Source organism: Littorina saxatilis, linkage group LG8, assembly GCF_037325665.1.
Source record: "Littorina saxatilis isolate snail1 linkage group LG8, US_GU_Lsax_2.0, whole genome shotgun sequence".
In the NCBI taxonomy this organism is placed as follows: Eukaryota; Metazoa; Mollusca; class Gastropoda; order Littorinimorpha; family Littorinidae; genus Littorina; species Littorina saxatilis.
The window spans coordinates 49903689-49916379 of record NC_090252.1 but is presented as its reverse complement, the minus strand read 5'-3'; the positions used below and the strand labels follow the sequence as shown (position 1 = coordinate 49916379).

The 12691-nt window shown below is 40.0% G+C and overlaps 1 protein-coding gene across 2 annotated transcripts in view; it reads right to left on the bottom strand.

Annotated features, from left to right (window-relative positions):
* Positions 1-8408, bottom strand: part of LOC138973767 (neural cell adhesion molecule L1-like) — a 22117-nt gene extending 13709 nt beyond the window's left edge. For both annotated transcript variants that reach the window (XM_070346479.1, XM_070346480.1), the window contains exons 1-3: positions 8272-8408; positions 1662-1797; positions 668-782 (exon numbers count right to left, since the gene is read on the bottom strand). In XM_070346479.1, coding sequence (XP_070202580.1) covers positions 668-782; positions 1662-1797; positions 8272-8280 — 260 coding nt within the window. In that variant the 5' untranslated portion in view covers positions 8281-8408. The remainder of the gene's footprint in view (positions 1-667; positions 783-1661; positions 1798-8271) is intronic.
* Positions 8409-12691: the final 4283 nt, after the last annotated feature.

The window sequence follows — 12691 nt, the reverse complement described above, 5'->3', positions numbered from 1 at the left end:
AATAAAAAATGAAAAAAAAATTCCTGCGCTTAGAACTGTACCCACGGAATACGCGCGATATAAGCCTCATATTGATTGGTTGAATTGTCCACGAAGCTTTAATTTGTTATCATATTTTGTGGGTAGCGCCTTGCTGTATGGCAGCTCGCTTTCGCCAGTGAGAAAGCAGCCCGAATTTCTATGAGTGTAACATCACAGGACTATATGAAATAGTATCCTTATCCCGATCCTTAGGCCACAAAAAAAAGTTGTATGTTTCTGGCCACCCGACCCTAGACTTTTTTTTTATTGCATTTGTAAAAAAAAAATAAGAAAAAAAGCGTCAAAACGAAAGTAACAGACGACAGACGACACAAGGGGGATAACCCCGCATCCCTTTTGTCTCATTTGTTTTGTAATGTGTTGTCTTGCTCTTTGTATAGTAAGTCCAGTCTCTTTGCGTCACTGTATAATTATTTTCTACCCTGACAAAAAAAACAAAAAAAAAGACAAAACAAATCCCTACCTACCTACCCTATTTTTTGTAGCCATGTTACCAGAAACATACAACTTTTTCTTGGGGCCTTATATCTGCCGCTAACGATCTTCGACATATGGTAAAGGGGGCCTTAAAAGGGGGGTTTCTATGTACGCTAACTTACGTAACAGCGGTGTCCACTGTACTCACGTGACATTGAGACCCCAAGCTTCACAGTTAAGATCAAAACGTGTGCCCGCTGAATGGTATTCTGTGGTCTGCATGAAAGGATCGATCACATGCGGGGGAGCCGGAATGTGGAACTCTGTATGGAGAAAAAGTAAACACATTAGACTTTACAATTATAAGTGCAATGAGCTATCAACAAAGAAAAGTAACTTAACCATTTGCAAGAATTGCCTAAAAAGGTTCATCTTAACAATTAACTGCAATGAGCTATCTCGTGGTTAAGAACAGTTAAGTAGAAGTGCAATGCCTGTGGCATGGCCGCCTACCAGCAAAAGCACTGCATACCCCCAGCGAAGGACAAATCGGCTATCTCCATCACACACACACACACACACACACACACACACACACACACACACACACATACACACACACACATACACGCACGCACGCACGCACGCACACACAGCCACACACACACACACACACACACACATACACACACGCTCGCACGCACGCACGCACGCACACACAGCCACAGCCACACACACACATACACACATAAACACATACATACACACAAGCATGCACGCACACACAGCCAAACACACATACACACATACACACACACACACACACACAGCCACACACGCACACACACATACATACATACACACACATACATACATACACACACACACACACATACATACACACACACACACACACACACACACACACACACACACACACACACACACACACACACACATATCTATCTCCACTTAATGACATAACTGCAAACAACATTCCACTTGCGAACACCAACAACAGCAACAACAACAACAACACCAACAACAACAACAACACCACCACCACCAACAACAACAACACCACCACCACCAACAACAACAACACTAACACCAACAACAACACCAACACCAACAACAACAACAACACCAACACCACCAACAACAACAACAACAACAATCTTCGCAGCCCTGCGTTGACTTACCCATGGGGGTACTCTTTGGCCAGTACTTGATACTCGCACTCTCAGGAAACCCGACACATAACAGAAGATGGACCCAAAGAATGCCCAGTCGGGCCATTGTACGAGCTGATTTGTTCTCTGCCTGTGACGTTACTTTCTGGCGAATTGAAAAAAATGTTTGAATTGCAAAGAAAATTTGCTTTGCTTTTTTATGTGATGACAACGAGAAACATAACTTTGATCCGAAATGAAAAAAGCCTAGTTCAATGTGAAAGGTTTCAACATAAAACCAAATACCATATAGACCGTACCGGATCAAAGACTGACTGACTACAATTTCAACGAATTTGATTGGAAACGGCGGCTGCAACAATGCGGCCTGAACTGTTTTTAAACCCAGAAAAAGCGTGATCCAACAATGAACCCTGACAAAGCAGGAAAAATACAAAGTACAAAATACGAACACAATCATATTTCTAAATATTGCAATTGTCAACGAGTGCATCAAAAGGCACTGAATGGTCAACAAGCAGGCACGAAGTTTAAAGTGTTTAAATCAAACACATTTCGAACCTTGCTTGTTGTATATCTAACACTAGAATGAATACCCGCTTCGCCGGGTAGCCGGCTTCGCCGGGAAGAAGTACTTAGAGCCGTACGCCGGCTTCGCCGGGTCCGAACAATGGACCCGCCAAGCTTAGGTCCCTCCCAGATTCGTGGAATGGGAACAGCACGAAAATGATTCAGTGGCCATAATGCCATTCCTGACCATATCGAGTCCCATCCTTGTCGACGAATGTAACCGTGTTAATCACCTTTGGAGGCGAACTCCACTCAAACAGGACTGAGCAAGTTATGGCTTCTCAAAGGAAGGCCAGTACATAAAATTACAGTTAAAATTAATATTAAAAGTCCTACGGTTTTGAGCCATTAAGGACTTGAGTGTTTGTCCGCTTTCAAAAAGAGGAAAGAAAGAAACAAAAAATAAGGAGAGGAGGGCAGGGGGTGGGGTTGAGTTGATAATGCTCTGTGGATAACATAAAATTACACAAAAGCCGCCAGACCACATCACAAACAGAACTGAACAATGCACAGGTGTTGCTTACATAGAGACACACACACTCACACACACACACACAAAAACACAGAGAAGCCGTATCTATAGAGAGATAGATGACAGTGTATTTTTCGCGTGGCTATAAATTGATTCGACCTTTGCACTTTTACAGTGAGGATAATTTACGGGTCCAATTTACGTTCTGTACACTGCGTTGACCTTCTAAAAATAGTAACAGTAACAGAACGCCGGGAATATCCGAAGACGCTCAGCGCAGTGGACAGCGCAGTGACATTCTAAAAATAGTAGTAACTTACAACTGAACGGGAAAGCCACACGAAGGAAGGGAGATAAACGCCAAACACTGGAGAAGATAAGGAAGAGTTACTTATAATGGTGAAATGAACACAAAACCCAAAATCAGTTCAGCGCTGCGCGCTGAGAGCACGTGTTGAAATATCTCATCGATGATATTGTGTCCGGGGTGTAGCTGAATACGGTGTCCAAATTTGAAAAAGATCCACCGAGAACTTTGGCGTTGTGATGTGGTGTAGCGGCTATGGTGTGTCGGTATGGGGGCCCGGGTAGCTGAGATGGAACCAAAATAGCTGAGGTCGAACCAAAATCGGTTCAGCGCTGCGCGCTGAGAGCACGTGTTGAAATATCGACCAGGTTGTGTCCTGTACCGGGTCAACCTGAATATGCCCACCAAATTTGAAGCAGATCCATCGAGAACTTTGGCCGTGCATCGCGCACAGACAGATACACAGGCAGATACACAGACACACAGACACACAGACACACAGACACTAGTCGTATATATATATAGAAACGAGTGGGTTTAGCGTGGGTTTATGTGTTTTCAAGCTGTTCACTTTCACTTTTTATATTTAGTCAAGTTTTGACTAAATATTTTAACATCGAGGGGGAATCGAAACGAGGGTCGTGGTGTATGTGCGTGTGTCTGTCTGTCTGTCTGTCTGTCTGTGTGTGTGTGTAGAGCGATTCAGACTAAACTACTGGACCGATCTTTATGAAATTTGACATGAGAGTTCCTGGGTATAAAATCCCCGAACGTTTTTTTCATTTTTTTGATAAATGTCTTTGATGACGTCATATCCGGCTTTTCGTGAAAGTTGAGGCGGCATTGTCACGCCCTCATTTTTCAACTATATTGGTTGAAATTTTGGTCAAGTAATCTTCGACAAAGCCCGGACTTTGGTATTGCATTTCAGCTTGGTGGCTTAAAAATTAATTAGTGACTTTGGTCATTAAAAATCTGAAAATTGTAAAAAAAATAAAAATTTATAAAACGATCCAAATTTACGTGTATCTTATTCTCCATCATTTGCTGATTCCAAAAACATATAAATATGTTATATTCGGATTAAAAACAAGCTCTGAAAATTAAATATATAAAAATTATTATCAAACTTAAAATTAATTGTCCAAATCAATTTAAAAACAGTTTCATCTTATTCCTTGTCGGTTCCTGATTCCAAAAACATATAGATATGATATGTTTGGATTAAAAACACGCTCAGAAAGTTAAAACAAAGAGAGGTACAGAAAAGCGTGCTATCCTTCTTAGCGCAACTACTACCCCGCTCTTCTTGTCAATTTCACTGCCTTTGCCATGAGCGGTGGACTGACGATGCTACGAGTATACGGTCATGCTGAAAAATGGCATTGCGTTCAGTTTCATTCTGTGAGTTCGACAGCTACTTGACTAAATATTGTATTTTCGCCTTACGCGACTTGTTGGTCTTTACGGTTGTGAGAATGAGCACCCCCTTCTGCCATGGCCTAACGCATCACTTATGCAATCCTTTTGGGGGGCCCGGTAGCTCAGTTGGTAGAGCACTGGACTTGTGATCGGAAGGTCGCAGGTTCGAATTCGGACCGGGACGGACACGGGTCACGGCTCAACTTTATGTGCAGACCCCCGTGTCACCACAATGGCACGTAAAAGACGTCGGCCATTCTGCCAAAAGTGCAGATGGCCGATACCACATAAACACGCATGTACATTTGTGGCCATGAGGGCGTAAAACTCGAATCATATAACACATATCTTGTCCTTAAGAGGCTAAGTATTTAGTCTGTAGGACATACAGTATTCTCTCTTTCCTTTGCAATCCTGCTGTGACGATTTGGTCGTTTTTACATTTAGTCAAGTTATGACTAAATGTTTTAACATCGAGGGGGGAATCGAGACGAGGGTCGTGGTGTATGTGTGTGTGTCTGTGCGTGTGTGTGTGTGTGTGTGTGTGTGTGTGTGTGTGTGTGTGTGTGTGTGTGTGTGTATGTGTGTGTGTGTGTGTGTGTGTGTGTGTGTGTAGAGCGATTCAGACTAAACTACTGGACCGATCTTTATAAAATTTGACGTGAGAGTTCCTGGGTATGAAATCCCCAGACTTTTTTTTCATTTTTTGATAAATGTCTTTTATGACGTCATATCCGGCTTTTCGTGAAAGTTGAGGCGGCACTGTCACGCTCTCATTTTTTAACCAAATTGGTTGAAATTTTGGTCAAGTAATCTTCGACGAAGCCTGGACTTCGGTATTGCATTTCAGCTTGGTGGCTTAAAAATTAATTGATGACTTTGGTCATTAAAAATCTGAAATTTGTAAAAAAAAAAAAAATTTATAAAACGATCCAAATTTACGTTTATCTTATTCTCCATCATTTTCTGATTCCAAAAACATATAAATATGTTATATTTGGATTAAAAACAAGCTCTGAAAATTAAATATATAAACATTATTATCAAAATTAAATTGTCGAAATCAATTTAAAAACACTTTCATCTTATTCCTTGTCGGTTCCTGATTCCAAAAACATATTGATATGATATGTTTGGATTAAAAACACGCTCAGAAAGTTAAAACAAAGAAAGGTACAGAAAAGCGTGCTATCCTTCTTAGCGCAACTACTACCCCGCTCTTCTTGTCAATTTCACTGCCTTTGCCATGAGCGGTGGACTGACGATGCTACGAGTATACGGTCTTGCTGAAAAATGGCATTGCGTTCAGTTTCATTCTGTGAGTTCGACAGCTACTTGACTAAATGTTGTATTTTCGCCTTACGCGACTTGTTATATTTAGTCAAGTTTTGACTAAATATTTTAACATCGAGGGGGAATCGAAACGAGGGTCGTGGTGTATGTGCGTGCGTGTGTGTGTGTGTGTGTCTGTGTGTGTGTGTGTAGAGCGATTCAGACTAAACCACTGGACTGATCTTTATGAAATTTGACATGAGAGTTCCTGGGTATAAAATCCCCGAAAGTGTTTTTCCTTTTTTTGATAAATGTCTTTGATGACGTCATATCCGGCTTTTCGTGAAAGTTGAGGCGGCACTGTCACGCCCTTATTTTTCAACCAAATTGGTTGAAATTTTGGTCAAGTAATCTTCGACAAAGCCCGGACTTTGGTATTGCATTTCAGCTTGGTGGCTTAAAAATCAATTAATGACTTTGGTCATTACAAATCTGAAAATTGTAAAAAAAAAATAAAAATTTATAAAACGATACAAATTTACGTTTATCTTATTATCCATCATTTTTTGATTCCAAAAACATATAAATATGTTATATTCGGATTAAAAACAAGCTTTGAAAATTAAATATATAAAAATTATTATCAAAATTAAATTGTCCAAATCAATTTAAAAACACGTTCATCTTATTCCTTGTCGGTTCTTGATTCCAAAAACATATAGATATGATATGTTTGGATTAAAAACACGCTCAGAAAGTTAAAACAAAGAGAGGTACAGAAAAGCGTGCTATCCTTCTTAGCGCAACTACTACCCCGCTCTTCTTGTCAATTTCACTGCCTTTGCCATGAGCGGTGGACTGACGATGCTACGAGTATACGGTCTTGCTGAAAAATGGCATTGCGTTCAGTTTCATTCTGTGAGTTCGACAGCTACTTGACTAAATATTGTATTTTCGCCTTACGCGACTTGTTATTCTCTTTTTTACTCTCTTTCTCACTCTCTTTTTTATTCTCTTTTTACTCTCTCTCTTACTCTCTTTATTATTACATTTAGTCAAGTTTTGACTAAATGTTTTACATAGAGGGGGAATCGAGACGAGGGTCGTGGTGTTTGTGTGTGTGTGTCTGTGCGTGTGTGTGTGTGTGTTGAGCGATTCAGACCATACTACTGGACCAATATTTACATGAGAGTTTCTGGGAATGATATCCCCGGATATTGTTTTATATTTTTTTCGATAAATATCTTTGATGACGTCATATCCGGCTTTTTGTAAAAGTTGAGGCGGCACTGACACACCCTCATTTTTCAATCAAATTTATTGAAATTTTGGCCAAGCAATCTTCGACAAAGGCCGGACTTCGGTATTGCATTTTAGCTTGGTGGCTTAAAAATTAATTAATGACTTTGGTCAATAAAAATCTGAAAATTGTAATTAATTGGTTTTTTTAAAACGATACAAATTTACATTCATCTTATTCTTCATCATTCTCTGATTAAAAAAAACCCATATAAATATGTTATATTTGGATTAAAAACAAGCTCTGAAAATTAAAATAATAAAAATTATGATCAAAATTAAATTTTTGAAATCAATTTAAAAACACTTTCATTTTATTCCTTGTCGGTTCCTGATTCCAAAAACATATAGATATGATATGTTTGAATTAAAAACACGCTTAGAAAGTTAAAACGAAGAGCGGTACAGACAAGTCGCGTAATTTACTCTGAATCGCTCTACACGCACACACAGACACACATACACCACGACCCTCGTCTCGATTCCCCCTCTATGTTGAAACATTTAGTCAAAACTTGACTAAATGTAAAAAGCGTGCTATTCTTCTCAGCGCAACTACTACCCCGCTCTTTTTGTCAATTTCACTGCCTTTGCCACGAGCGGTGGACTGACGATGCTACGAGTATACGGTCTTGCTAAAAATTGAATTGCGTTCAGTTTCATTCTGTGAGTTCGACAGCTTGACTAAATGTTGTATTTTCGCCTTACGCCACTTGTTTGGCTCACGTAAGTGTAGCCTATGCGATGATAAACTTTGTCTGTCTGTGCGTGCGTGTGTGTGTGTGTGTGTGTGTGTGTGTGATAGAAACTTTAACATTTCCGAGTCTATGGATTACGTCAGTCTCGGTCAAAAGTGTTTGACGTGTGTGATAGAAACTATTTGAAGACGTCACATTATGACGTAAGAGGGTTAGACGTCACGCAAAGGAATTACTGAAAGTCTCGGTCATTGTTATTGTGAGCGGGCCGAGACTACTTGGCAGATCCAGGGTCTCGCTTTCTTGCACAGTTTCACCTATGGCGCTTACTGTGTGTGTGTGTGTGTGTGTGTGTGTGTGTGTGTGTGTGTGTGTGTGTGTGTGTGTGTGTGTGTGTGTGTGTGTGTGTGTGTGTGTGTGTGTGTGTGTGTGTGTGTGTGTGTGTGTGACGGAGTGATTGAGTTTGTGTTACTGTTTGTCGATTTCTTACGTGAGCCTTGAAGGCTTCGCCTCTTGTTGTTCTTTCTTTTCTCGCTATCGTCTTCCATTACACAACATAACATAAACAACAGAACTTACCTCAAACATTTTCCTTTTAGTCTTGCTGAATCTTCTTTCCCCCAAAGAGAATTACCTACATGCACCCCAACTACACAAACTAAGTAAACGGAAATCTGCAGGTTATATGTAGTGCATATAGCAGCATGTCACAGGCTCGTAGGGTGTGTGGTGGGGAGGGGGGCGGGGGGGGGGGGGGGGGGGGAGGGGAAGGCGGGGGGCTAGATTACCGAGCTGCTGGTGAACGCTTGGTTTGCAGATGACCCGGTTTTTTGCACACACTTTTACATCCATTTTTACATCCAACCAACAATTTGAAGAAAAATAACAGGGACACAGTGATTCAAGGCGCACAACTCTAGTAAAGGTGTCGTAGCACGTCCGCCTATGGCCAAAGTGATCTGGGTTCGATTCCCGGCATGGGCGGTCTATGTTTTTTTGTTTTTTTAATTTGTTAAATTCTTGTTTACTAGTGTTTATTATGAACGTTTTAATGTTTTATTTTACTCTAATAATTTTTTTAATTGTGTAAAATAAATAAATATATATATTTTTTTAAATCCAAGTGATCCGGGTTCGATTCCCGGCATGGATGTCGTTATTCAAATGCAAACCGTCAGAGACAGAGAGCTTAGAAAGGAATTACGTTGTATTGTTTTCCTGCTTTGCCTGGCTCAGGTCGGGAAATTCAGGACCGAAATGACCCAAGGTGCAACTCATTCCTTTTGATGAGTTTCAAGTTTCTTAAAAGTTTTCGCAGCTGTTGGTAGACTTTATTGGATGTCGTTATTCAAATGCAATCCGTCAGAGACAGAAAGCTTAGAAAGGAATTACGTTGTATTGTTTTTCTGGTTTGCCTGGCTCAGGTCGGAAAATTCAGGACCGAAATGACCCAAGGTGCAACTCATTCCTTTTGATGAGTTTCAAGTTTCTTAAAAGTTTTTGCAGCTGTTGGTAGACTTTATTGGATGTCGTTATTCAAATGCAATCCGTCAGAGACAGAGAGCTTAGAAAGGAATTACGTAATTGGTAGACTTTATTGGATGTCGTTATTCAAATTCAAACCGCCACAGACAGAAAGCTTAGAATTATTATTATTATTATTTTTATTTTTTTTTGCGCATGAAAAGACTTCAGGCCAGATTTTTGTTTTGAGCATGAAAAGACTGTTGGTGTCTAAAGCAGAGTTCCACTATACTTTTTGGTTTGAAATGTTTACAAATGCTTTGGGTATTACCAAATGTAGGCAACTAGATGTTACAATGAATATATATCGTAATAATTGATCATTTATATCAAAAAGTGGAGATTTGTGCGCATGTTCGGAGTTATGCTCGATACAGACTAACACAGAACACCCAAACCCTAATGGGGAGCTGGGCCAATGCAAAAGCAATGTTTTGGCGTCAAAACATGTTTCAGATTGCTTCTAGATTTCTCTCAAAATTAATCTACTCGTTTAATCGATGTGCCAGCTCTGAGCAATAGCAAAATGGGCAGAGCTTAATTTGTTCCAGCTCTGACGCAATTCGCAAAACGGACAATATAAGGCCCTTATAGATGAAATATGTACTCCTGATGATAGAATAGCATATATTTAACACTTCCTATCAGTGGATGGCATCAAAGTGGTGAAATCTGCATGTTATGCGGCAAAAACGAAATGTTCCAGCTCTGAGGTGTTTGATCGGCAAAATGTTCTAGCTCTGAGCAAATGTTGAAAATGTTCCGTCTCTGAGCAAATGTGATCGGGTGTATCTCATTCTGCATTTAAAGCAAATGTTTAAAAACCAAAAAACGAATAAAGAAAGTGATAAAGAAATATTGAGTTCAAAAAAGTTGCCGATAGGTCAGTTTACATTTTGGGTCCATTTTTTTTATTTTGTTTCCCCATTACCTTTTTGATTGTATGTTGTCTCATCTATATGAAGTTAAAGTGATATGGTTTCTTTTTTTCTGTTCTGTTTTTAGCTAAATGCAAGTAATGGAATATGTGATATGTGGAAACAGCACGAAACGAGATGACAGCATCATTAATGCATACTTACATTGTCAAAAAGAACACCAAGGAGAAACTTTTGAAGTGTACAGCCCTTTCCTTTGTCAAAATGAAGCCAACAACTTCTTGATTATCAAGTGAAACCAGACGAAATGTTGACTACATGTTTTCAGATAGACATACAATGTACTTATGAGTTATGTAGACAAGGTCAAGTTGTATGTATGTATACATGTATGCCTACGTATACATAGAGCACAGAGAAGAACCCGACAAACAATAATAGAACTTGAGACACGGTTTTCTTTGAGATATCCTGATAGTGTTTTACACATTTTTTGTATTGAGTAACACTTTTAAAGTCATTCACTTCTATTAATACTAATACCGGAGGAACTGATCATCATACCTAATTAAGTTATTGAGACATCACAGTGCGCTAAGAGATTTAGAGAGCAAATCGAGAAATTGAATTATTGAACGAAGCGCGTAGCGGTGAGTTCAATTACTATTATTATTATTATGAACATTTGTGCGCCTAATCTAAATATAGCCCTAGGCGCTTACAAAATAAGAAATACATAGTGAACATTATACGAAACACAAATCGACAAGGACTCATACACTCGCAGACAGGCGCACAGCGAGAACGCGACGCACTCACTCATACCAACTACAGGCACATGCATTCTAGACGGAAAAACAGTCGTTCAATAATCATTTTCGAGAATTGTACTATAAATCTCTCAGCGCACTGTGATAGTTTCAATAACGATATTGTCAGTACCGCAAGAGAAAAAAAACACGGATCACAGCACATTTTGCTATGCGTATTTGGATAGGCATAACAGTTTGGCCAAGTCGTGTTGGATCTACTTTTGTGTGTGCTGTCTCAAGTTTGTCGCGCTTTCTGTCACACACAAACTCTTGTTTTAATTTATGTTGGTAAATTCCAGTGTACCAATAGCATTAATCTAAAAAGTGAAGTTCTTTCATAGAGACCTCATTTTGACTCGAAGAAAGGACTGTGAGCTTAGTTGTTTGCGATTCGAAACCTTCGCGCTTCGACCGATTGACTGTGCAGAGTGGCGCTCCCTGATTTGACTCCCAGGCTTGGCAAGTGCTAGCTCATTTTCAAAATAAATGTAGTATGTTTCTCGTGTTGTATGTACACTCATCGGGGAGTCTGGTACTAAATTATAATGGACAGTAAGAATGCTCCAAACCCTACACATATTATATCCCCATCGTTTTTCCCTTCACATTTGCCCAACATGTTAATTTGCTGAGCGTTTGAAACCTTTATCGTTTCACAAAGTGACTTTTCAACAAATCATGCATAATAAATTTATCGTGGCAATGGACCGTAGCTTCCAATATATGTACCGACCCTGTTCCCATTTTTCTGACGCCATTTTTGTTGATTTACTGACATTATTACACTATATTTAATATCAAAATACAAATATGTTCATTCATTTTGCTGTGGGTGCTTCTTCAAACATATATGTATCCACATAAACAGGGGGAAAGGTCTAACCACATTTGCTTCTGTAAATATTTCGTTTTAAGTGACCGACCTAAGAATTCACCAGCTTTGGAGAATGACTCATAATAAAAGTTTCACAAACACAAATTGTAGTATAAGAGGAAATATTATTGTACACTTATAAACATGTGTGTCCGGTGGGGTGATAACGCGAGACAACTCCTGTGATCTTTCTGCGAAGTTCCGCCTGTTACCATAGTCTGTTTACCGTATAAAATGCACGACTTATATTACACACGAACTGTTACCAAAGCGACATGCTATTTGGGACCAATGCACGTTTTTTTCCTTTCTCGTGTGATCTTGCTGCGAGGTTCCGCCTGTTACCAGCCGACAGAAAGAAGGGGCATAACCTCACCATAACCGCCCATTGGCATATGCCACCAAACCTCTGTTGATCTTTGCTCAACCAAGAGGTTTTATTGTTTAAGTAATGTACTGTTTAGAGGTGACAGACACCTGAACCAAGTCATGCAGAGACTAACAACATTGACGGGCGCAGTGGCGTGGTGGTAAGACATCGGCCCCCTAATCGGGAGGTCGTGAGTTCGAATCCCGGTCGCTGCCGCCTGGTGGGTTAAGAGTGGAGATTTTTTTCCGATCTCCCAGGTCAACTTATGTGCAGACCTGCTAGTGACTTAACCCCCTTCGTGTGTACACGCAAGCACAAGACCAAGTGCGCACGGAAAAGATCCTGTATTCCATGTCAGAGTTCGGTGGGTTATAGAAACACGAAAATACCCAGCATGCCTCCCCCGAAATCGGCGTATGCTGCCTGAATGGCGGGGTAAAAACGGTCATACACGTAAAATTCCACGCGTGCTAAAAACATGAGTGAACGTGGGAGTCTAAGCCCATGAACAAAGAAGAAGAAGAAGACTAACAACATTAAG